The 27,046-nt window shown below is 38.8% G+C and overlaps 1 protein-coding gene across 6 annotated transcripts in view; it reads left to right on the plus strand.

Moving 5' to 3' along the window:
- MYLK (myosin light chain kinase) overlaps positions 1–27,046 on the plus strand; it is a 208,572-nt gene that overhangs the window by 157,615 nt on the left and 23,911 nt on the right. For all 6 annotated transcript variants that reach the window (XM_040562079.1, XM_040562078.1, XM_040562080.1 and 3 more), the window contains 7 exons: positions 4,189–4,239; positions 5,921–6,048; positions 9,474–9,627; positions 21,735–22,037; positions 25,666–25,704; positions 25,803–25,896; positions 26,738–26,941. In XM_040562079.1, coding sequence (XP_040418013.1) covers positions 4,189–4,239; positions 5,921–6,048; positions 9,474–9,627; positions 21,735–22,037; positions 25,666–25,704; positions 25,803–25,896; positions 26,738–26,941 — 973 coding nt within the window. The remainder of the gene's footprint in view (positions 1–4,188; positions 4,240–5,920; positions 6,049–9,473; positions 9,628–21,734; positions 22,038–25,665; positions 25,705–25,802; positions 25,897–26,737; positions 26,942–27,046) is intronic.

Raw genomic sequence — 27,046 nt, forward strand, 5'->3', positions numbered from 1 at the left:
ACCTTGAACTAAAATGAGACTATTACACAAGAAGGCAGAAGCAGAGAAATGTCTTGCTCCTTATGTTTAACAGTTAGATATATACTGTGCTTGTTTCACAGCTGCTGAAATCCATCCCTATACAAGATACGCATATAACTTTAGACATGTCCCTAAAGAAAGACAGTAGGAATTATGAACTGGTTAGAAATGCTGTCTTGAGAACTGATGTTTTTTTTCAGACTGTTACAGACTTTTACTTCATGCTTTATGAAAGCAAGTTGTGCAGAGAGCCATTTCAGGGGAGGACTATGACTATTTTTAGTAAAATTCCAAAAAAGGGAAACAAAAAAGAAAGACAGAGGCTTCTGAACATATCTGCTCTCATGAATTCAACATCACGGCAAAGAACTTCACAACCAAATGTCCCACAGCTATCAGCCTGTATGGAATCTTTCCCTTTTTTAGTGTATGTCCCCCCCAGACACAAGCTGTCTAAGAGGCAAACCTGCCTATAAAGTTATGTAAATACCAGCCTTGTGATGTTTACATTAAATCATTTCTAGAAGGCAGATTCATTTAAGGAGGCAATATTATGTCCTTTTTCTTCCAGACTGGTTTTCAGCTTCAGCCTATTTTAATGTAAATATCAAAAGAGAGACAAACTCTCTTTTTTAAAAAAAGCAGCAGAAGCAGACTTGCACTAACATTTCCAAGAGACTTAAATATTTTAATGAAAACAATCATTTGACCTTGTCAACTTTGATTAATCTTATTAGATTCTTTCAATGTCTCCAGCAGCTTTTGAAATAAAAGCTGCTTTTCAAAAGATGCATGAGGTGAGCTGGGATTCTTAAGGAACATCTAAGAACAGTAGAGTGTACACAAGCAGCCAAAAAAGTCAGCTTCAGGGAAGTAGTGATGTATCCTACTCATTCCCTTCCACACTGCCCCTGCCTTTCATTCTGCTCAGGGCTATTTGTGTCTGCAAAACAGGATATTCAGCCAGACCGTCCAGCAACCCTTTGCAGTCTCCATGGTTTGATGAAGTCCAGTGACAGTCTGCATATCCTCAGTTAAGTTAATGTAATGTCCTGATGGGTAAAAATGAAAGATTAAACAAAAATGTTTTATTTACTTATAGAAAGTATTGTCCTAGCTGAATAAGGTGATGGGGTTGTGTTATTTGCTTTGCTGCTACAGAAATCTGCATTGAGGTGAGAGCCTTTTAAACCATCTTAAACATAGCCTTTATTTTTTCCAGGACTAAGAGGGACACCATGCATTTATTCCATTTATAGGATAAAGTAATACCCAGTGGTTCACTGTACGTCCTTGCCTATACCAAATCATTGTTCTTTAAAAGTGATAAATCAAATGTTACCGATTGTAGTTGTGAATGAACAAATTATGTTATTGAGGTCCCTTCTGTGACGAACTGGATAGTTGATAGTAAGCAGGGAAAAGTGAGAGTGGTATCTGAGTATACAGACATCTGTTCTGTGTATGTGTTGTGCAAAGGCAGAGAGTGACATTGTCAGCCAGGTGAAAGAAAAACCTTGAGATATTAAGAGTCAGAGTGAAATATGAACATTCATAGAATAAGATGACTCCACCAGAACCTTCCCTGTTAACTAAGATACTGCACCAAATATGCTGCAAAGACCAAGAGGTAAAAGCTGAGTGAAAATCATGTGGGATTAAGGAATTTGGTTTTCCTCCTATTTGTCTCCAGTGATATTTCTGAAAAACAAAAATAGTGTCTGCAACCCAAGACGTCATTTGACAAATGGTACTTTTTACTCATCGCTGATGTGCTTTGTTCATATCAAGCTTAATGGAATATGAAAATAGCTGAATTCATGACGTTGCTTTAACTAGTATTAAAAGCCATAATTCTAAGGATATACTAAGCAACTATTCCATTCTCTGTTTAGAGAAGAGAATCTGAAGTCAGCAGCACATGAAAAAATATTTGCATGTTATTAAATCATATAACTGAGTTTCCATGGGATTATGCATCTAATGCATAACTAATGGATTACTTTCATTAATGGGGATGTTTAACAGTTGATGATGGGCTAGATTCTCCAGCCCTTCCAAGTGGCACCTGATATATAAGTAGTTTCAACCACATAACTGTAACTATAGCCTGAAATAAATGAGCTCGAAGTGTGACCATGCAATGTTAAAGAGGAGAACTGCTTTGAAAATACCGCTTGTCGCTTTTGCTCGTACAGCTTGGGCAGGAAAGAGGAGCTGGAAATATATATGCTGTCACTTACTATAGCAGCCAGGGGACTTGTCAGCCAGTTAATGGACCAAAAAGTAATGGGTCCCTTCAATGAGCAATAGTGCTCTTCGAAGGCCTCTATTTAAAAAGAGTTAAATCCACAAGGAAGATATGGTCCAGTTATACTGGGATAAAATCCCCAGAAGCACTAATCTAAACTTTTAACTGTTATGTTGAGCTGACAGTCACTGAAGAACGGCATCCTTGGGAGATAGCCAAGTCTTCTTTTTTGACTCAGCCATAAGTACTGCAATATCCTACCTCTCCATTTTAGCATTTCTGGTTCCAACAAAATCAATAAAGACAGAGCATATGAAAGCTAAGCATACCTTGAAAGAAAATCACTATGAAATGGAATATTTTATAAGAAGGTGACAACAACTTCTATATTCAGAGCATAGTGAAACATTCCCCAGAATGTACTGGATAGACACTGGTGTTGACAGCTAAACCATGACTTATTAAAGCATTTGGTCTTTTAATAAGCTATAGCACATCAGTTGTTATTTCTAGCAACTCTAAAACTAAAATCCAAGTCTTCACAACTGTCTGTGACACTAGAGCCCCATGATGGGTTCATTTCTCATGGCTCCACAGGGCATCAGATGATATGTTACCTGGGTATCATGCACAGCTTGTAGTTTGCAAGTAGCAACGGAAGTTAAAATAAAATTCACTCTTTATTGCTTTGGTGGGGGTTTTGGTATCCCCGTTTTGTTTTGGTTTTAGTTCCTCATTGTCTTCTGACTTTGAAGTATTTTAAACAATGATCCAAATAATTCAAACCTTTTGACACTGTTATGGCTACCGCTAGGCACCTATGTAGATGCTGCCAAATATTCAGAATCACTTAGCAGATATTACCTCCATTGCAGGCATCAATATCTCAATAGCCAAGCTACTCAATCAAGCTGCCTAGTTGAGTACAAGAAAATAAGAAATGTCCTTTCAGAGCAGAGGCCATCCTCTGACAAGGATGCTTAGGATAGCAGATAAAAAGAGAGTGCTTTAAAAGGAATTATTTCTTCCACTTCTGGAATTCAGTGGTTTAAAAGCATCCAGACTGTTACATTTAATGGCCACCACTAGACATAACTCCTATGAATCTGTCCTTTTGAACCTTTCTGTGTTTCTGACCTGCAAAACATTGTCTGTGAACCTAACTTGCGCATGCTACATTTAAAAACACTTCTTTTGTTTCTTTCAGAACTGTTCCCTGGTACTTTAATTGGATAGCCCCTAGGTCTTTTTTCCGAGAAATAGTGAATGGTCATTTTCTACATAGCTGTCTTCTCAACCATTTTGTACTTACCATTCACAATTTTGTAGAACATTGTCTTCCTGATATATAGATGCCCAGGTGTCAAATACTGGGCCATACTTTTGGATGCCATGACCCTTTCTTTTGTGAATACTTGAAAAAGTTGTCCCTGCCTAGGGAAGAAGACGTGGCAGAGGAGTGATACGAGTATTTACTGCCTGTATATGTCTGTTTCTTTACTAGCTCACAAATTGCATGATTAGTATGTGGTGTTCACTGCTTTAGTTTTAAATGAGCTCATTCAGCATTGATTATGCTTGAAGTTTGAGCAGATATTCAATATGAGTTGGATCTTGGCCTTGTGTTTTTACCTCGTGAAACTGCTATGAGGAATGGAGTATGACAGACTATGGGATATGGGCAGCAGATTTCTTTGACTCTTTTAAAAGTTACCATTTCAACAGTGAAAATTCTGAGGATCATTCAACATATCAGAAGTGTTTTTTGAAAGTGTTTTTAATTCTTGAGTTTTATATGCTGCAAGAACATCATAGATTTCCAAATGCCAACAAAGAATCACTATGAAAGTAAGCAGTTTATTTGCTACCTTCCAAAACTCACCTTTGACTTAACTTTATTTTTATTTTTTTATTAGGTGAAGCAACAGTGAAGAAGAAACCAGCTCCAAAGACTCCTCCAAAAGCAGGTAATCATTTTCATGTATCACCTACTTGGAATAAATAATAAACCAATACTGTTTTACAGAACAGGCAATGCATTTCTAAGTACAGCCGTTTACCTACTGAATTTATCATGCATGTGTTATTAAATGGCAAGTATGAGGATCTGTGAGGACAAAAATGAAAGCTGAGTCCAGTTTTCAAACTTGTTCATAAAGTTACACGTGGTTAAAACTTCAATTATGAGCATGCAAAAAAGTAATTATCAAATAAATTATAGCAAGATCCTATAGCATGTCAGTATTGTAGCTCTTGCCCATTTTTCTATCCACAACACAGTTTAGCCTTCAGTGAGAAGTGTTTTAATATGTATCACAGAATGCCACATCTGCGTGAGTAGGTACCACAAAGAAGCTGATAAACCATACGTTTCCTCTTAACTGGCATTATGGTAACTTGTTTGTGTGTTTGCATTCTCCTAGGAAAAGCTATATTTAAAGCTATCCAGAATGTTCCTTTGTAAGAAACTGCTTTCAGTGTCCTAAAACTTTGACAGGCTTTTTGACTATTCAAGCTGTTTTCTCTGGCAGATGTGTGCCTCAGCCTAATTTCTTTCAGATACTTTCAAAACAAAACAAAGCAACAACAACAACAAAAAAGCTTTTCTAAGGAAAACAAACCACTTTGTTTTACTGACATTGAAAAGAAAATAAAAGCACTGTTTTCATGCCCAGTAGCCCTGTGCTTTGGACGGGAATGTTACATTTGGCAATGAAGTCATTCTAGTGTTAGGGACTCCCTTTTAATATTTCTGTCAAAATATCTTCATATCTGCCGTCCCTCACCCAAAAATATTTTTTTTACCATGCTGCTCCTGTAAAGCAACTGAAAAGGTTTAACCCTGGAGTTGTCAAGAATGTGATATTTCTGGCATCTGTCCCTAGCAGTTGCCAGGGGCCTGTCACACTCAGCATCACAATTGAGAGGCAGGAAATGGCACTAATTGAAAAAGAGAGGTTCTGCCATCTAACCGTACCCAGATGATGAGAAGGAAGAGGAGGAGAAATACCTGTTTCCAACGTGGAGGAATAAGAATGGGACTGCAAGACTGAAAAGACTGCAATACACAAACAGAAGGATGTGACATTGCTCATAGGAGAATTGAATATGATGAAGAAAAAGTTGATTTCCTTCCTTACCTCTATAATAGATGTCCCACATGATGCTCACCTGGGCACTCTAGAAAGAATATTTAAAGGCAGCTGTTGAATTTTAGATTTTATGAATGCTGTTGATGACATTAGGGAGTAGGTTTGCAGACCCTTTCGTCATGTGCAAATTGAGATGAAGTTAGCTGGGGCCCTTCAAAAATACAAAGTGAAGAAGAATCCTACAGCAAAACATTTTGTAAGCTGTTTGGAATTGATGGTAGGTTTTGACAGTTTCCACCTTCAGATTTCTGTATCTTGGTCTTGTGTGAGCAGCTTCTGATGTGTAGATTGTTACTGCTTCACTACAGTAGAATTAAAAATGTCCACAGTGTTGTTTCATTGCAAGCAACAGATAAGTGCCAGTCTGTATTTCAAATGGCACTCTGAAACTGTTGAACCGAAACATGTGTTTTGAATTTTAAGAAAAATAGAAAGTCTAGTTACATAAACGGATTTTTTTTTTTAATTATTTTTTTTTTTTTTTTATTTTGGTCAGCTACTCCTCCTCAGATTACTCAGTTCCCAGAAGACAGAAAAGTCCGTGCTGGTGAATCAGTGGAATTGTTCGCCAAGGTGGTAGGAACAGCACCCATAACTTGCACCTGGATGAAGTTCCGTAAGCAGGTAAATTGTTTTCTGTTCTGTTTTAACAATCATAAAAAATATAGCTGGACAAGAACTTCAACAACCCATCTTGTCAATCTCCTTTCTCCAGGGACTGGCAGTATCCATGTCATTCCTGTCATATGTTTTCTTCACCTCTGCTGAAAACATTACAGTGATGGAGATTTCACAGCCTCCATTGACAACCTACTGCAGTGCCTAAATATCCATAACGTTAGAAATTCTTTTCCTAATGCCAAACCTAAATCTTTCTTGCTACAGTTTAAACCCATTGCTGTGTGTTCTCTCCCCTAAAAGTAATGACTGTTCCTTTGAGAAAAGCCTTAGACCATGTAACTAAAATATAGTTGATGCAAAGGATGTAGTATCTGAAAGATATTTTTCACAGGAAATGTTTCTGTCCTTTAGAAACAATCTTTTCTTCATTGATGCTAGTTCTAAAGCTATGTCAGAGGGGCAAAATACCATGTAGAAAACTTCAATGAAATATCTTAAAACACAAAGGTCACACTGCAAGACATATCAGCAACTGTGCTGCCCTCATTCCCTGGATTTAAAGTTCTTTCTACTTGAATTACTTTCCTTGTATTGTATTGCATATGTCCATAAAGGCAGCTTATAAAAAGAGTTTCTTTAATGAGTAATTAAAACACTTTAAACCAAACAATCCAATATGCAAGTACAAGTTGGAAGATGAAGTGCCATGTTAAGACAGAGCAAATGTAAATATGTACTGTAGCTGCTATTGTGTTTATTTCATTCTGAATTTGTTATGCACTCTATAGAACATAAATAAAAACAGCTCCTTCTACAAGGAAGTTTATATTCTAAATCCAGATGGGTCAGCATTTAATTGAAAAAGTTCTAAACAGTTTGCCAGTCCAAAGGGTATTCCAGCTTCCTTCTTTGCTAAGCCTAAATAACCTATTTTAGGGGAAAGAGTGTTTTTGTTTTCATTTCCCTGAACTCTCAAATTTCCTTAAAATTCTTTAATTTAGTGACTGGAATTAAAAAGCGGTCTACTCATTTCCACAAATATAGGCCTCAGAAGTGACACTGAGTTCCCCATTTGGCTGAGATCTGTCTTGGCGCATGGATAAAATGTACCCTTCAAAAGTGAGTTGCTGGTATGTGCAGGTTTCTGAGTTCATCAGTGAATACAACAGTCCTATTTGTGTAAATTTCAAGATTTTTACATACAAAGTGAAAGTGCAAACTGAGACCAGCACCTAATACTACCCCTATCAGATCTCTGGTTCAACAGTTTTTTTCATTTGTAAAAGGATGGTAAAAGTAACCATCTTTATTATTTCTTTTCTAATTATTTACTGTGAGACAATCTAAAGGCTTGCAAAATTGTAAAATCAGATGGAGGATAATTTTTTTAGATGGGTCAGGATGGCAGGTGAATGGTAGATGATGGTAGAAAAGATGAAGCCTCAGGAAGGTTAATAAACACTGTAGGAGGACAAGTGAGGGTAGCAGTCTTTCACTCATTGAATTAAATGGGAAGCCAATTACTATGTGCTGCATTATAATAGCCAATAGTAATAGCCAATTACTATTACTGTGCTGCACAATTATTTTGCTTTCTTTTTCACTTATACTTCTTCACACCTTGTTTTTATCCTGAATTTCTTCCTCCTCTATACATGTGGTTGATTTCAACTCTATTCCATTCCCAGTCCTAACAGTGAAAAGAACCCAAGTATTCTTATAACTTTCCTGTGGACTATTTGTTGTAGTTACCTGAGCAAAGCCAGTGAGCGTTGAATTCCAATTTCAGCCCTTCCACTGTATACAGCAGTGAGCAGGAGGGATTCATCCTCTATATGTCCTTCCTCACATTTCCTCAGGTACAAGAGAGCCGCTGTAGCCTCCATCAGGTATATTCTGGACAACTATCTTTTGCTGGAAGAAAGGGAATGTCACCAAGTTATGAGCCATACAGTTGTACATGATTGCAATCTAGTGGAGTGATGCTGGAGCCATGCTTAGCTAGAAAACTGAGAAAGCCTTTGAAAGCCTCTTCTATTGTTAGCTGAGTAACAAAGTCTTTTGTTTAACCTTTCCAACTGTTGTAGACTTGTAACTACGACCAGTGATTCTGTTTTGGGAACGTAGGAATCTATCTTTCTGTTGTCTACACCCATTGCAATGGGTATATAATGCATATCCAGTTCTACTAGACTGCTTTTTTATTACTATTATCCTTTGACTAGTTCTAATGAAGCAAAACATATAAACCAGTATAGAATCTCAGAAGAATGAAGTACATGGGGAAGAAAACAACTTTCAGAAATATTTAAACTCTAATCCTATATAATCCCATTTACTAACTTTCTATAGCAATTACTGTAGGAGCCACTTTCTCAGGTTACTTTTGGGCATATAGTAATGTGCATGTTCCATCTCAGATGAGGAGAAAGCAGGGTAGGTCCTGATCTTAGCCTTGTAATTTCTTATTCTCTGAATATATGTGACAAGATAAGCCAAACTAAATAGCCTTCATTTTTAATGAAATTCTGAGAATGAGTTGGAAGAGTCACATATCTAAAAAGGAAGTGGTGGGAGGAACGAGGGCATTGACATTGTTGTCTGTTTCATAAGAACACAGAGTACAACTTCTATAATTGCAATGTAGCATTATGAGGTTTTAAAATAATCTTTCATGTCTCAAGTTAATACTGATTAAAATCTAAGTCTCCTTGGCCATTTATGCTATGACAGCTTAGTTTCAATTAAAAGCTAGTTCACAATATGCCTATGGTGTTCAGCTGCGATTTTAAGTTTGGGCTCTCCAGAAAATAAAAATGCCTTAGGAAGGCTAAATCTGCTGTTTGTACTTCTCTCTGCACAGCTGTACCATTACATCTCCATTTCAGGCAACATCTTCAATTGCTCAAAACAATGAAACTGTTGCCCTGATTTATATGGAAGTACAGAATAAGGCTGGTTGAGACAAGAGGGTAAAAGTCATAGCTATGGATGACTTGCACATTCAGCTTCTGAAAGGAATGGCAAATGAATTAGGGTATTTAGAGCTAAACCCTTGTGACACTGTGGTCACTGTGAGTTAGTTATGTGAGACCAAATTTTGTTCTTTTGCCAACTAGACAGTGTACACTTTAAGCCTGTCAAAGGGGTCATAGAAAGTGGAGATCCTGTTCCTTAGTGGAGTCCCACCAGAAACAAGGATCCTTGTTTCTCTTGCAGGACTGGAGCAATTGTAATGTTCCACTGCATTTCTAGATGTCTCATGTTGATTACACTCTTTATCAGCTGCACATAATTCACTGTTGTGATAGAGTTATCTGCAGATGACTATCACTATGCTAACCTTGTGTTGTAATTTAAGCGCTTTCATGTATAGAGGTACAGCAATTTCTCCTGTAAGATCTTTTTTTTTCTTTTCATCTTGACAGATTCAAGAAAATGAATATATCAAAATTGAGAATGCTGAAAACAGCAGCAAGCTAACAATATCATCAACGAAGCAGGAACACTGTGGATGTTACACACTAGTTGTAGAGAACAAACTTGGCAGCAGACAAGCACAAGTCAACCTTACAGTTGTTGGTGAGTCCATAATAATAATTTAGATATATACTTATGCTAGACAACAATCTACATTCACTTTATAATATATATGATGATATGCAAAATTAAATGAAATTATCAGATAAGTTAAGAAGACTGAAAAAAAAAACAACTCTAAAATTATCTGGACTGTATAGCGGCATTGTAATAACCACTGTAAGTAACTTAAGTAGGGTTATAATGTGTTTTATTTTCCAAAATTACTAACTATAGATGGAGGTGTAAAATAGCCCAGACTTTATAAAAACACAAGAAAAAAAAGGTCATGTCTCCAATTTTGGTTAGATACCACTATAGTCCATCTCTTCACATTTAACATTTGTAGCATCGAGATATTTGCTAGACTGCAAATTTTAAAACTGCTATTTCAAGAAGGCCTGAGATGACTCCTCTTAGACTGTAAATTTGAAAACATCCTGTTGCTTGGGGGAGGGAGGTATTATCCTTCTAAATGAAATTCCTACCGTTGTCTACTTGTTTTATAGTGACAGAAAGCATCGGACAGAGGCAGTCTGTTATGAATATGGAGCCCTTTACATTTGGAACATTAGACACATGTATTTTTAAATACATATCTAAACTATGGAAGAATCACTTAAAGCATAATAAAGTTTCAAAAAGCCTTGTCAGATGACAACTTCAGAGCACCAGGTTTGTTGCAGCAGGCTGTGGATATCTACAGATAATTTTAGACTGGTAGACAGTTTCAGTATATATGCATATATAACTGCTTGAGTATTAGAGAAAAACTAGAGCTGTGACATCTAGCTTTGAAAAGGCCAACGAACCCACCTTGGCATGGATGCACTGCAAATGGTTTCCAGGGAAATCTAAGAAATGTCTATAGGCAAAGAGGGAGATCTGTTCAAAACATTAGTCTGCATCCTTCTGTTCCTAGGCTCTGGTCTCTATGGCCTGTGGAGGGGTCTTGACATGAAGACCCCCTCTACTGCGGGAGTGAAGAGCATGCCCAGGCATTTGGACAAATTCTAGTTCAAAAAGCAAAGCTTCATCCTAGTGATGCAGTCATAACTGCATTGGCTCTGCTGCCCTTACAGATATGTGGGCTAGTGAGTAAAGCAAGTGTGTATAATGCCAAAGGCAAAAATCGGACTTCAATGAAATCCATGGCAAAACACCAGTAACACAAGTTGGACTGGAAATCCATTTCAGTGATCCAAAGAATAACATGCAAAGTTGAATGAGTAGAATCACACTTCCAAGTACAATGGCCACTACAAAAGAGTGAATGTCGTCGGTTGCGTCCTGTTGTGCGTATCGTCAATACAAGTCTCCTGATTATTTAAATTATTTTTTGTCTAATCTGTGGCACTGGTTGCAGTTAAAAGATAACAGTGAATGCATATAAATATCAAGCAGATGCCAACAATATGCCATAGAATGCAAGAATAGATCATAGATAAATCATATTATTCCTTCCAACAGTAGGTTGTACAAATCAGAAGTGTAGCTAGGTTAAAAATGAAACCCTTGAAAAATTAATCCTCAAATAACTGTTCTATATATTGTTCTAACTACTGCTTTTGTGTCCAAAGTCTCAACACAGCTGTCTAGCAGCTAGAGGTAAGGCAGGAGACAATCTGCTCTTTACATTTCCCCTTTTATCACTCCTTCCTAGGCAACTGCTGCAGTCTGTTAACTGTAACAGGTTATTCGGCAAGATGGATTTTTTCTAGCTGAACCAGGCCAACAGTTCCTATGATCTTGTCATTATGTGATCCTTGCCTCATTATTATATGTCACTGTTTCATGTCTATTGGAATTAATTGGCTTGAAAATCTTTGAATTCTATAACCTTATAAAGCTACATCTCAGCCTCCTGCTTTGCTTTTTCATAAGTGAGAAATGTGCCAGAGAACAGTGGGATTCCCAGAGATGCTTTCGGGAGAGTTGGGTGAAGAATCCTTACAATGTGCTGGAGTTTGCCATGCATTTTGGCTGATGACAAGCTATCTGTTTCCAACTGAAAAGAATAAATTCCCTCTTGTAAAATTGCCAGGCTCTTCAGTGAGACATCTCGCTGATGTCAGCACTGCCAAAGGCATTACAAAGCCTCAAGATTTCTAGTTTGCTCCATATGCTTTTTAACGATAGATTCTTCTATGCGGGTCCTCAAAAATGTGGGAAAAGGGGGCAAAAAAAAAGTCTTCCTTCTAGGGAGTAGGTTTGAATCTCACTACTGAGATAAAATCCCTCACCCCATTTGCACCTTAAAAGGTTGGAAGATGTTGTCTTTTCTCCAGAGCCTGCTCAAGTCAGGATAGGGAAGATGTACTTCTCTAAATATGCAAAACATGAGAACTCAGTCTACCAAAGCTCATCCTTAGTCCTAAATTCTCACCTGTCCATTCTCTCTGCTCTGTCCAAAGTACTGGGAAGAAACTTGCTCTCCCTGCCCTGATCCCCCATTCATAACAAGGGTTTGTGGAGAAAGCCCTGGTGCTAGAACTGAGTCAGCTATTTATAAAAAGAACTATAACTCTGTAAGAGCTGCCTCCCTATCAGTTCACCAATGAAAGGCACATCTGTGTGTATGCTCTGTGTGCAAAACATTGCTGACTGACCACAGTCCACAATTAGTCTTGAATGTATTGAGGAAAACTACAGATACAGAACATCTGCTCTCTGGAGGAGTGTGTCTGAGCTGACCTAGAGCTATGTCTCAAAGGCCTAAGTAATGGGTTTCTCTATTCTGAGTTTCAGCAAATCAAATGCGTTTGTTAAAATATAAAATTAAATAAATAGGAAAATAAAGAAGTATTTATTTTATTATTACTTTTACAACCATGTGAGTTGCAAAGTCTTCATGGTGATGGGCAAGTTTGCCACGTGAAAGACTCCAATACATGTTTCCCAAATTAAATTTGGACTGTAACACATGACAGGGAGCAGGTTGCCCAGAAAAGTTGTGCAGTCTCCATCCTTAGAGGCATTCAAGTTCAGACTGGATAAACATCTGAACAACCTGGTCTGGCCTTGTAACTGACACTGCTTTGAGCAGAACCTTCCTGAGGATATTTAAGACCGTCCTGGATCTTCCTTTTTCAGTTAGGAAAGTAAAAGTGGGAAAAGAAGCACTTGAAAGAATTCCAACTGTATTCTAAGGATTTTTTTCCTTTACAATTTTAATGAATATCTATGAGCAAAATGTCCATTAAACTCAGCCTCCAGTGTAATCTGTTTGCAGTCCACACACCACATGCAGAGATATCTAGTCAAGTTAGTGAAGCCCCTTGTTAATTGTTTGACAGGATGGTGTGATGATGAGTACACAGGACTGAGCCACCAGGATGGAGTCTTGAGTTTAACATTGCTTTATTGTGTACCTTTGTGCCTGTATAAGCACTAATGATGCTGGGAGACCTGCAGTAGAAGGAGAAGACATCCAAGTTAAGCAATCTCTTCTCTTAAAGGATAGACGGTTTCCAAAATGTCCATGTTGAGTTCTGTATTGTTAAGATTGGCTCTCTCAAATAAGCAATTTCATTAGCTGAATGATCTCTCTAGGGAGATTTTTTGCAACATGTTTCTGCTCCAAATCCAAATCAGCCTGATGTGGGACTGAGCTAATGATTTACGGCAGATGCTGTGTCAGATTAAGTGGACTTTTGTTGCCAAAGCTATATTAAATGAGCCAGTGGCGAGCTGAGTGTGAAATAGGACTGATTTAGGAAAGGTAGAGCCCTCACTCTACAGTGATAGCATGGAATATTCATTCCTTCTGTGCCATTTACTGGCTGTATATGTGTAAATATATCAAATTGCCATTTCTGAACATTTTAGGTCTGTGACAGGAATACCCTATACTTTTGAAAAGGAACTTGGTCTTCATACTGGCTATAGCTGGGTACTATGACAAAGAGTCAAAAGAATAACAGAGTATTCAACAAGGAGAATGTGGCACTAAAGAAGTGGTCTATTCTGCAGGTGTGCTGCAAGCTTCTTTCATGATTTTGGGCTAACTGCTCAATGTTTCCGTGCCTATAATACAGGGGTATTCTGATGTTCAACACGGTTTGATGAGTACTTTTTGATATCAGCAACTTTTTTTTTTTTAATACAGAGTTAAAAGCACATGTACTGCCTACCTGTGGCAGTTTGATCAACTTTATAAATCCTTTATATCTGTGTTGTTTCTGGTGTAGTTGTAGTATTGTATAAAAAAAAAAAGAACAGGATGATGATCAGTGAGCTGTAAGATAGATACATATGCAGAAGAATAGGAGCAATATTATTATACCCTGAAAAGCTCAAATATTATTATTGTATATTTATTATGCTAAGCAGTTGTGCACATAACGTGTACTTTGTGTCCTTGTGCACTGTTGAACAGTGATAAACCAAATACTTAACTATACTTATATTTAAGGACGTTGCGTGCAGGCATGTAGTATAACATGAATTCATTAAATAATACCCGCTCCTCTGAATGACATTATAATTCTGTACTTGGTTTGTGATGGAGAGGTTGCATTCTGGGACAAAACTATTATTTCCATGCCTTTAGCAGAACCTGTATGAGCAGAGTCTTTCCAAGCAAAAATGAGAAAATTGAGAATTAGCTGGAGAATAAGATCAACACTAACTCCAGCAGTCATTGAATATAATGGTAGGATTGCTGATTGTTTATATAAAGGAGTTGGTCCTGGTTCAGCAAGTGACATAGATGCATGCTACATTAGCATTACTTCTTTGCCCTTATTTTGTATTATAAGGAAATGTAGTAGCGTAATCAACAGTTAACAGTGGCACTACCAGTGTTTTTGTGAGTGCCTGAGAGGTCTGGCTCGGTGCTAGTGGCTCAGACTGAGTGGATCCAGTGGTGATTAGAAACTGTTATCCATCTGGAAAAGAAGAGAACACTTCTACGGACAACACTGCAGCTCAGAAGTGCTAACATGACTGCTTCTGAAACTTATTTCATCTTCTTTTGAGGAGCACCAGATTATATCTTGCAGTAGCCATGTGATTCCCTGTTTACATCTAGGGTCTGAGAATGCAGTGAATTTCCTAAGAATATGTGGGTGGACTTGGCCTCTAACCTTTAGCCTTTTAAATTCCTTTGGATTGCTGAAGGATTTTTGTTACCAGTTTTCTGGTTAAAGGGCAACTAGACTGACAGTTAAGGAAGAGATGTCTTCTCTTACTGTTTTTGTTTCTGTTGTTGTAGTTCAAGAGTGCTGTGACCCCCACTGTCAGTCTCCCCTCTAACATTTGGTGGCCAAACTCTGCATCCACATCTAAACTAACTTATCACAGCAAGATAATAATGTATAGAGGAAAAACAGCTTACATTGCCTTATCCATCAGTGCCGGCACACTGATGAAGCTTTATTCCTTGAAGGGCCATCTAGTTTCAATGTCATTTCTGTTAAGAGAAATTATAGTAGAACTCTGCCTAGTTATTTTTCCTCACAGTTGCCTTCATTTTTCTTCTGGTGAAGAAAAGGAAATATTACAGCAGTATTTCTCACAACAAACTTCCTGTATTTTACCTGCTGTTAAATGCCAGGAATGTCTTACTTCTTAAGGAATAATTCATCATGACTCCAGTTCTGCACATGAACACAGTGTTCCTAGGACCTGAACTCACACCATCAGGGACTTGGAATCAGCTTACAGTCTCACCAGGACAAGTCCTAAAACTTAACTCTGCCTTTCAGGAGACAGGTATCAGAGGCCTAATTCAACCAGTTATCAAACCAGTTGCCTAACATGTAGCACATGAGTAATCTGAATAGCTTGTTGATTCAGGCACAGGAACAGATGGTTTAGGAAAAGGGCTCCTGAGAATGCATTATATATTTGTTTGTTCCATTAGGCCTGTGGCAGAAGGAGATGTTCTTGTGCTGAGGGCATATGCGTAGGAGTGGTGAGATCTGGTTTCATTCCCAGTTCCATTCTCCTGTGTGTCCTTGGGCAAGGTCATTTTACTCTTTTATGCCTTGGTTACCCCACTGGCAAAGGGGGAAAAACAGCACAAAGTGGTGCTGTGGGCCTTCAATGTTCACGAGCTATTTTACCTGCAGGTCTCAAAAATGCAGATTTTAAACAACAGTTTTATGTCAGCGTTGTGGGGAGGGATCATACTTTGAGGAGGCTAGCACGAGTCTGCTGTGTGTATTAAAAGGGACGGGTGGATTTCAAACTCTACCAGAGCTGCAGGTGTGGAAGTCCCCTGAGCTAACTAACCTTGGCCATATAGTCCTTGGCTCCTGCTGGGGAGGCTGCTTCATTAGCAGAAAAATTCTGTTCATTTCATCTTCACTTGTGTTATTTTGAGGGAGAGCGCACACATTCTTTTCTACTTTACTTTTATGCTAAACCTATGGTGCAATAACACCCAGAAGGGCATTAGCGGGTGTAAAGGGGTGCAAAGGGGTAATAATCTCTCTACTTACAGCACTCCTGTCCCTTGGAAAAAAAAAAAAAAAGCTGCAGGGCATAGTTTTCCGAGCACAGCAGAGAGGTCTGCCATGACCCTAAGCCCTGTCAGCAATAATGCAGGGTTCAGTTATGGCCTTTTATGGTTTCGCTTCTCTCCTGCTGATGAATTTCAAATGAAGGCTTTGCCAGTGCTGTCGGCATGGACAGTGTTCAACTGGCTTTTGCAGCATATTAAATACCTTCTCTGGCTAAACAGCCCGTGGGATGGAATTAAATTGTTTCTTTCTGTCTGTTCTTTATCTGGCAGACAAATATCACAATAGCTAATAATAGTGTTATACAGTAATACGATAACTGGATTTAGAAAGAAACCAAACCAATTTTGAGAACAGATAAAGACAACTACTTCAGAGACATTGCTTCAGTGCTGTCTCTGTTGCTAAAATAACTTTTTTTTCAGGGCCAATGGTTATATAGTTCTGTTTTCAGAGGCTTTCTACTGCAACAACATTGCTGCTTAAAGCACTGCCGGAGCCATGCAAGCTCTGAATGTGCAGCAAAGCCTTGGAGCCTTACTTTGGCTCAGGCTGACCGTCCCATCAAGTAGCAGAACGATTGCTGTTTCCCTGCGCTCTGAGTTAGATAAGGAGAATGCTGCCTTTTTTGGTCTCCTGGAATGGTGCTTGTGTTCTGCAGACTCTGTAAACTGAGCAGTGCTAAAAGGCCAATGAGGTCTGCATAGCACGGTTTCAGATTTTGTGGGAGTCCTGTATGAGCTGGGGTTTGCTACCTATACAGAAGGAGAGAGAGTCTCTTATCAGGAGGAATTTGGGGTTACAGACCACTGAAAAAGGCAAGGACCTCAAGACAAATCTGTTTCTTAAATAACAGTTTCTTAAATATTTTTTTTCTTAAATATTTTTTAAATATGTTTCTTAAATATTGTGCATGCTTATGCTTTATGCTTCTCAGAGTGTACAAATAAAAATTAATTAAAGGCTACTCCAGGGTGTATATCAAAACCTGTTTACCAAAATATCTCTGAGAATTTGTCTGAGGAGGGAGTGCAGCTGAATTCAATTTGAGTAAACAAGAAGTGCATGTTTCAATCCCGGTATGGCCTTAAATGTGGCTTATACATTTCATGCGAGTCCAGCTCATGACTTTACCATCTGCCCTAATGAAAGTATGTCACAAAGAATAAACTGGAACCTGACCTCCTTGGTCTGGGGTAGCAGTAATTTATGTCTCCGTTTGTTGGGAAGTACCTTCTTTCCTAATCTGTGCCAAGTTTGCTGGAGCACAAAGGGAGAAAAGCAGTCGAGTCCCCTTTCACATCACCTCCACTATCCTCTTACTCCCCTGTGCTTGGTGAATAGTAGTACATGAAGCAGCTGCTGCTCCTTCCCCTGTGCCATTAGTGTCAGTGGCTTTACGCAGTCTCTATGCTGCTGTGCAGAATAGTCCCTACGGCAGGCTGGAGGCCAAGTTAGCTGATTGCCTGTCTCCTTTGCCTGCAGCTGGGCTTTGTGAGGCACCTCAGGGCAACCCTACTCTTATTCCTAAAGAGATTACCTATGGAGCTTTGTGCTCGAGTCCCCCTTAGCATTTAGCTATCCAACCTGCAACTACTTTGTTAGCCTTTGCTAACTATTAGGCAAAGAAGGTGATCATGCATGCTAGTAAAAGAGGTATAAGTACTGCCTGCTACGAAGGGGGTGTAGCTTGTAGGAATCTGGGCAAATTCAGTAGGACTATGTGGACACAGCCAATTTGACCAGGACAATCTAGAGTATCATAAAGCATATCATAAAGCATACCTAAATCTTTATTTTGGTGTTATAGTCATTCTGTAAATTAGTCAAGACTGAAACACCCCTGGTTTTGTATAGATAAGACATCTTAGGATAAAGAACATACACGTTTTCTTTTGCTGCATCCAGTAGTGAAGCTGAAGTTAGAGACTGACATTTAAAATGAATTGTTCCCCCTACCATTAGAGTCCTATGGAAGTGTTCACATGGAGCAATGTTATCTTGGAATGCACTCACTTCCTTGTAGATCATATTTTGGCTTGTGGCTATGGTTTGGTATGGGACAGCAAGAACAAAATTGTGGTCCAGTGAAGCTATGTAAAATCCTTGCAATATATGCCTAAGTGTGAAGCACACGTTTGTAAAAGACTGCACATGATATACAAATGAAACATTGAAGATGGGCAGCTCAAGGACATGAATGATATGCTAAACACTAAAACAGAAGGACAAAATAGAGAAACGTGCTGGAGCTTCTGCAGCCCTCCTCAACCCACTGGATATTTTTATTGGAAGCAGTTAATTGTGCTGATAGAGATTTCATATTCCAGAAGGGAATGTAGTTTGGCAAAATGTCCTAGCTTTCAATACAGACAGATGAATAAAGGGTAACCTTTAAAATCCCCATGGAATAAACTATTGAGAAACAAAACAGACACATGGAGAGACCATCTGTAAATTCTCTGAATGTGCAGAGCTGTAAAATACCATCCAGTCTGATATCAAATAATTTCTAAGCGTGGTAAAATGGTATATACACATCTGTCATATTAAGAAAGAGCAAAGATTAAGCTTTCTTTCTTGTTTATGATCTTCCATAGCAGCTACTACCCCAGTATTTATACATTGAGCAGATCTGCAAGCAGCAGCACTTGGTAGGCTTCAAACAAAAATGTGCATCTTTCTGGCTTGAGCAAGTCCAGCCGGGGTTACAGGTTCGCTTATTTTCTTACTGGGAAAATATATATATATATTAGAAATGTAGAAATATTCCCAAGACTGGCAGATATTAGACTAAAGTCATGTAGCATTTTCTTGACAGCTAATGTACGTGAATGTTTTCTCTCTAGTGATCACATACCTTAAAAGCCTTGCTTTATGTAAGCTATGCTGGTCTAAAGGGTTTCCATATCCAGGTGAGTCACGGAAAGTTTAGGCAACTGTTAAAGCATGCCCAGAGTTTCATTTGGAAACAGCAGAGTGTTAAAAGTCAGCAAAGAAGTCACTGTATTCTCATGTCCTGCTGTGCTCTGCAAAGACTGAAGCACATGAGTTCTTTTCTCCTTCACATTAAAATTCAGTGTATAGCTCTAGCCAGAAGCTGTCAGATGTATGGATCTCTATAACCTCATCTTCTCTCTGAAATGAAGGTTTTAGTATTAGAGCAAGCTACTTTTTCTTTTTTTTTAAATAAACCCATAGTGCCCACATTTAGCTGTGTGCATGGCAGATGTCAGAGACTCTGCACTAGCTTGACAAATCTGAACAGATGCCTCTGGAGTGTGATAGACTACTGGCTCTTCAAAGTATTTTCCCCTTGCTATCAGCAACTGCTCTTTTCTGTTTGGATTTAGGATAAGTCAGCTCTTACTTATCCAAGTGCTTATATGTGCATCCTGAGATGGTGCAATGATGATTATATAGGAGGAAAGTATGACACACAGCTAAATGTTCTTCTGAACAGATTTTGAAGAGGACAGAGGCAATATCATTCCCCATGAGGTCTCAATGCATAATAATTTGTAGTGAAAAGTAGTTGGCTGTCATTGCTACTTGACTGAAAACATATAACGCATGTGTGCCATGTAAACGGTTCTCTGGAGCCTGGTGCAGTATTGCACAAGGGTGGTGAAATTGTGAGTGATGTGAGCACTGACCTCTCACTTCTTGCCACCCCAAGGAGTCTGGGGCACGACTACTGCTCCTCAGGCACAAGGAGCCTGAGATACTGTTCTTATCTTTGCTACAATCTTTCTTTCTAATCTTGGACCTCTTTCTAATCATTTAACTTCTCTGTTATTCAGTCTGTGATACCTTAAACTACAAATTTATGCTTGTTAGTAGTCCCTTTGATTTTACCAGAGAATGAGACCAGTAAAAAGTGACAACTAAGCATGGCAGTAAGCCATTCCAGAGGTTAAGGACACCTATTTTGTTTAACAAAAGATGTACAGTATAATGATGACTCCTAGTGGAATGGTGTTTTAAGTGTTGCCAAATTGAATGCAGATAAACCCACGCTCTGGCAGCCTATCTCTCTTCTGCCTGGGCATTCTCACATTGAAGGCAGCAACAAACCCTTGGTGCTCATCTCTCTTCCTCTCTCCCAATCTTTTCCCTCGTACTTAAATGTTCTATTCATACAACTCTTAACATGTTTAAGTTGGGGCGGAGGTGGATATTCAGTGACAACTGCAAATGAATTTTCTCAGAGAAATCATTGGTCAGTGGAACTCTGTAGAAAGAGATGGCCCTGTTCCAGATGGTGAGCTGTCTTGATCCTACCCCATTTTCCCCCTTTATGAGTAAAACCATGGTACTCAGAAGGAGAGGTCTCTCTGTCCAAGAACTAAAGTTGGGCTTCTGGCAAACTGTGGCCACTTCTGTCTGCTAAGTGATTTTCCTAGGGATGATAATTTCAGTCTGGAGAGACAACTGATATAGTCTACCACAGTAAGGCTTTGATCAAAGTCCATGGCAGTTTTCACCAACTTTTGGATGATTTTATTTCTCAAAAAGTTGCCAGACCAGCCAAAAATACAGCCACTCTGCCTTTCTTAAGGAAAAAGTGATAATGTCCATTATCAGTTTTAACCAGCAAAAGGGGACAAGATTTTATCAGTCAGTGTCTAATGCAACCGCTGTAGCATCTCACACTTGCTATCCTTTTATTTTCATCTTCTCTCATTTTATTCCATCCTGTGCTTTCTCATTCAGCCTTTAGTCACTAGTTCACCCAGATCAACATCATCATCATTTTGTAGGTTTTTCTAGATTAACTCTGAGAGGATTATTCCCAGGGAAGACATCTAGTTCCCTTTAAAGTCTTTAAAAGCGCTTAAGTTCATAATTCTTTTTTTTTAATCAGTTATTTTTTTCAGAAGCCAGCATTCTTCTGTCTTAGGAGAACATTCATTTCAGTGACTAGTCAATGATTAAAATTAATTTTGAAAAAGTCATATAACTTCAAGGTTTCTGTATTGTGCCAGACATTTGTATAGTTGGTTGCTCATCTACACACCAGGTTCTGATGATATTGGCTTTTTTTTTTAACCAAAAAATGCACCAGACTTCCAAAGTCTGCTCACATAAAACTCAAGATCTGTGTTTCTATGTCAACATACTGGTTTGGGTATCTCTGATACCCAGGTATAGTTGGACAAGCGGTGCATAGAGGCTATGAAATGTTAGCAGGGGCCTTGAATTATGGAAGCAGAAGAAGGGAGCTTGGGGAATAGTGTCACAGCTATGGTGACTGTTAGAGGGTAACCCTCTAAGGAAGTTCATCAAGGAGAGGTTTGCACTACTGTGGGAGATTTGATTTCAGCACTTGCCAGCATAGTTGTGACTGGTTTTAGTCTCAATGGTTTCTGTAATGATAGCTGTGAAGGGCATTAGGCTTCAGAACAGCTTAGCAGGATGCCCAAGGACTGAACAGCCCATGCTGAGGCCCATGTGGGATTGGCATCTGCATTTGCTAATTCAGGTGCTACAGCTGTATTCTTACTCTAGTACAAACCTCTGAAGCAGAGCAATAGCATGGAAGGAAAATGGTTGTTAGCTAGGGCAAGTAATACCTTAACAGAAGTTCTACCTCTTACCCTTCCAATTTCATCTAGTGTGCTTTGCATCTGTATTTTGCAGATAAACCAGACCCACCTGCTGGAACACCTTGTGCATCAGACATACGGAGTTCCTCCCTCACTCTTTCATGGTATGGCTCCTCTTACGATGGTGGAAGTGCAGTGCAGTCCTACACCGTGGAGATCTGGAACTCAGTGGACAACAAATGGACAGACCTCACTACCTGCCGCAGCACGTCTTTCAATGTGCAGGACCTGCAGGCTGACCGGGAATACAAATTCCGCGTGCGAGCTGCTAACGTGTATGGCATCAGTGAGCCTAGTCAAGAATCCGAGCTGGTCAAAGTTGGAGAGAAACAAGAAGGTTAGTTTTTAAAAGAAAAGTCTAAGTTTAATTAAATCATAACAGTTCCCCAGTAGGGTCAGGCAGCTTTGCCACACTCCTTCGCGTGTGCTTCTGTGCAATGAATGCTTAAGCTGGCTGTAAGCATGCTGAAGTCCCTTTGTAGCTTCATGTAGGTGTCTGTGCTTATGTTTTCCATGCATCAATTGTGGAAACTTGGCTTCAGGAATCCCTAAAACCTGCCTTGTGAAAGCAACCAATAAGTTGACTTCTGGCTTGCTCCGTGCATGCTGGCTGACAGACTTCTGTCGTTCAGCACACAGGTAAAGGGAGATAAAATATTTCACACGTTACCCATTCAGACCTTGCCCAACTGTGAAATTATGTTTGGTGGCTTACCTGAAACATACTGGGGAATTCATTTCACTTTATAGTGGACATACCATAGAAAACCAAGCCAAAAACACTATCCCAAATTTGCTTTTGGAAAAAGCAAATCAGCTTGCTGCCAGCCAAGCACTGAATACACAGCAGAAATTGAATTAGCCTCTCATACTAGACGTGATTTCTGTGCTTCAGATCCCAGCATGGTAAAGCACCTCAGTCCTGTTGCCCCTAATATACCTGATCTTGTGAAATTGTGACTTGTATCCTGCTTAGCATGTTGGGTTTGCAGCATTGTATGGGTGCTAAAAATATTTTTTAGAGTTTTTGATTCCAGGTGCAATGCATGTAAAATATTTTTCAGTATGTTTTTCCTCTTGTCTGCTTAACATCTTCTCAATTAGGCTAATGGGAAGAGTTGAAGCATTTTAGAAATGATTGTAAATTGTTACAAATGTTTTAAACACACACAAAGAAAATCAACATTATTCTTTTTAAAAACAGATTTTGAGTACAGATTTCTGTGCCCACCCACATCTACCTACTGTGCAAGGATCACTTTGATATTCCTACCACACTGAAAATCCCAGAACCAAATTTTCAGCACCAAAATTATGTATTTTGTCATGTTTCCTGTCTTTGGAGAGTGGACTGTGTGTTGTATCTCTCCCTCCTTATCTTTATATGCAGAGCTTTAGTGTTTTAAATGTCTCACGTAGTCCTTGTGATGTTATCTTTCATTGCCACAGCAAGACAAAATGATAGCAAAATGGTGCAGCATCACAAAGCTGTGTAAGCTTCTCAACAGTCATTTCCAAGCACAAGGAAATCATACTCCAAGTGTTTTAAAGATTTAGAAACTGATGTAAATCAAAATGCAACTTCTCTTCAAAGGGAGAAAAATAATGTTAAGAGTAGTAATAAAATTGAAAGAAAGCTAGGCGGTATTGGCTTTTCGTAGTAGAATTCCCTGTGTTTGAATGCCCTCTTTCTTTAGTTGCAGGATGAACACCTTCTAGAGCTGGGGACCCGACCTGTTCCTAGATTTGCTTTTCCTAGAACAAGCGCTACTTGTACTGGACCAAAGCAAACAAGCTATTTTTCTTTTTAAGTCTGACAGTTTTCTTACATAGATTTAAAACAAAGAGTCTATAGAGCAAATGAATCATTGTGATACAAATTTTTAACAGTCAAAAAGTTTCTTTGGGTGAAAAGAAAATGCATTTTGTTTGCAGGAGGGTGGGTTGTCTTTGTGCTCTCAGTTCCAGGGCTTCTAGCTTTCTGTTCTTGATACTGCAGCTAGCGTGAAGAAAGGGCAAGTCATGTAAAGTGTGATTTTTCAAGTGCGTGAGTGTAGCTGGTGCCTTAATTGAAGGCAGTGGAAAATGCACATGTTCAGCACTTCTGAAAGTCAGGACATTAAACTGTCATCTATGTAAACACTTAGCTGAGTAACAGGGGATTTTTCCATTACTGCCAGGAAGAGTGATTACTGATTTTCATACTGAGGTGGCTGTTACATATCAGCAATCTCAATCTCAATAAAATTCTAGCAAAGAAAGGCATGGGTAACTTTTCAAAGTGAATTTCAAGAAAACAGCTACTAAAATAATGTAGTAAGTCACAAGAGATTAAAGAAGACATTGCCATGTTTGAGGAACTCTTTTTACCATTAACACACTTCTGAGAAAGGTTTTAGCACAGCTATGCAGAGCTTACAAAGCTCAGATATATTCTATTTAGTTAATTTAGACTTCCAGTTGTGAACCAAAACGTTTCAAGTTCATGTCTTCAGTATAGTGTCGCCGCAGAACAGGGAACTGACTTCTTTGTCTGTCTAATCACCGTTTGGCAGACCTTAACTACTGGCAGTGTGGCTGGGATCAGCTCCCTTAGGCAGCCCTTAAAAGGGGAGGAAAATGTGATGTGCTTTCTGCAAGTGTGGTTTCTAGCTGAGGAAGATCTGAGGACAGCTACGCCTGCATGGGGAGGGCTCGCTTCCCTCCCTGCTCTTCTGGTAAATGACTGCAAACCAGCAAGTCTGTTTTGGGACATACAAGGGTTGCAAATCCTGCAGAAAGAGAGGAGGACTTTAGTAACAGATTATATTTACTTGATTGGCTTTGCTACCAGAATACATATGCAGGGTTATGTCTTGAATATGAAAAGGTGATGCCTGCATCAGATCAGTTACCTGCGCTCCCTTCATCTTTCTTTCTATTTTCTTGTCCACTACTGCACTTAACTCTATACTCTAAGGCAAATAAAGGTGTCCAGAGTAATGTGTTAATGTTCCATAACATGAATTGGTTGACACAGTGGGGATAAATCATTTGATTAGGCTTGCACTCTATGATGACAAAGTGCAGCTTTGGCAGCTACAGGGAAATTCGTACAGGTCCCCGTGAAACTGCCTTTGCAGCTGCTCAAATTACTGGTCATAGCCAGAGGTCTTAGGAGCAAGTCCAAGCAGTGTAAGTAATATATAGCAACATTCCAGCTACCACCCCTTTGCCTCATACCTGCAGGCAACATAGGGAATAACACACAAACTGGTGCTACTGACAGTTCATTCACATGAGAATAAAAAATTAAAATCGGAACACTCAGGCCAGCTTCCAATCTGCCTTGTGTCATGGGGCTTGCTTACACCTCTGCATGCCTTTGAATAGTCCTGCAGAACTGAGTCTCCATTTGGATATTTTTGCTTTCAAAGTTCCATGCTCAGGAAGGTGTACACTCTCCAAATTTTCTAGTCATCTTGAGTCTGAAAAATGCGTCTCTATGCTTTGCAGGAAATCTTTTCATCTATAAGCATGCTTTAATTTTAGGTTTGCAATTGCAAAAATGCATCAAAAAGCCAGAAAAGGATTTGTCAATGAACCAGAAGTGTAGCTATTGATTTTAATATTTTTAATTTATTTTCTATTCCATTAAGGCTTTCCTAAAGCAATTTATTAGATGATTTTGAATTGATTCAGTATGCTCATGTTTCTACTAGGGAGGTAAAGTAGCCAAACACTGTAAAACACATGAACTAGATTTATCAAGAAATGGTGACTGAAGTTTGACTATGTAGTTATTAGAGATGAAAAAGTGGTGAAAAGATTTTAATTATGGAGTTAATACACAAAATCCCTGACTGGTTTTGCTGCTTAGCCATAAGGGTCTACCAGTTACCCATGTTACTGTGAATAATTTGACTGCTTTATGTGAGTACAATATCCTATTTAATGCATTATTCATGTCTTGATTTTCTTTACAGAAGAACTTAAAGAAGAGGAAGCGGAGCTATCTGATGATGGTAAGAATTTCATATTTTAATCAGGAAAAAATAAAAGCTATGTTTTTATTTCATGTTCTATGGAGGTTTTAATCACGGTCCTCACTCCTTATTTGTAGAAGGGAAAGAAACAGAGATTGAATATCGGACAGTTACTATCAACACTGAACAAAAAGTTTCAGACGTCTATAATATTGAAGAAAGACTGGGATCGTAAGTACTATACTGTGCTTTTAAAGACGCATTGTTTTCCAGGCTACTAAGAAATTACAAGGCTAGAAAAAAAAAAAAAAAAAAAAAAAGAAAAAGAGGAACACACTGTGCACTTGCATTTCCATTATATCGATTAGTGGTTACAAGATTATCCTGCCCACAGGCTAAAATCTCTGTTGACAGTGGTTATAATCCCAAGAGCATTAATAGTATTGCTCAGAGAAGGTCAGCGATTAGCCTGGCTGTTTCTCACTGCTCAAACTCGTGGTTATGTGAATTGCATGCCATGATAATCTTTGAGCAATTTGTGCTGCTGGTGGTGCTGAAGGGCAGAGGATCATGTACGGTTCTCTTAACAGAGCTGGCATTTATCCTTCTGCTGGCTAAGTGTGTCATAGAGGTGCAATTGTACATACACAATGAAGTGAATTGAAAGTATTGAAGACTCTAACATTCCGGTTCTGATTTCATCAACATCCTGACATTTCACTTCAAACCTGAGATGTTTCCTACCTTCTGCTTCTACATAGGTGTATGGCCTATGGAAAACTGTATGGAGACAAACTTGAGTCACATGAACTAAAGAATGCTAGGTGTCCCTTTTTTGAACCCTCTTGTATAAAAAATGTTAATTGTAAAATTGGGGTCTGTCTAAATATGGTAGTCATCAAAATTTCTTGCAGATTACTCTTCACAAAATCAGTACAGAACAGTACTCGATATGATGATTTTTTTTTATTTCAGATAGTGTGGTTGCACTGGCAAATTTAGTAAAATTTTGTTAGTCTTTGTGGACCATGCATTGTAAAAACATTTTATGGAAATAGATGTATGTTTTCAGGGGCAAATTTGGACAAGTCTTTAGGCTTGTTGAAAAGAAGACTGGAAAAGTGTGGGCAGGAAAATTTTTCAAAGCATATTCAGCTAAGGAAAAAGAAAACATAAGGGATGAAATCAGCATCATGAACTGTCTACATCATCCAAAACTCGTCCAATGTGTAGATGCCTTTGAAGAAAAAGCCAACATCGTTATGGTCTTGGAAATGTAAGTATAAAAAGGATCATGCTAACAAAGCTAATAAAGTTGGAAATAATTGTGCATAGAAAAGTAGCAACTTACCTAGATAAGGGTGACTGACAGAAGCTTCAG

Source organism: Cygnus olor, chromosome 6 (genome assembly GCF_009769625.2).
Source record: "Cygnus olor isolate bCygOlo1 chromosome 6, bCygOlo1.pri.v2, whole genome shotgun sequence".
NCBI classification, from domain to species: domain Eukaryota; kingdom Metazoa; phylum Chordata; class Aves; order Anseriformes; family Anatidae; genus Cygnus; species Cygnus olor.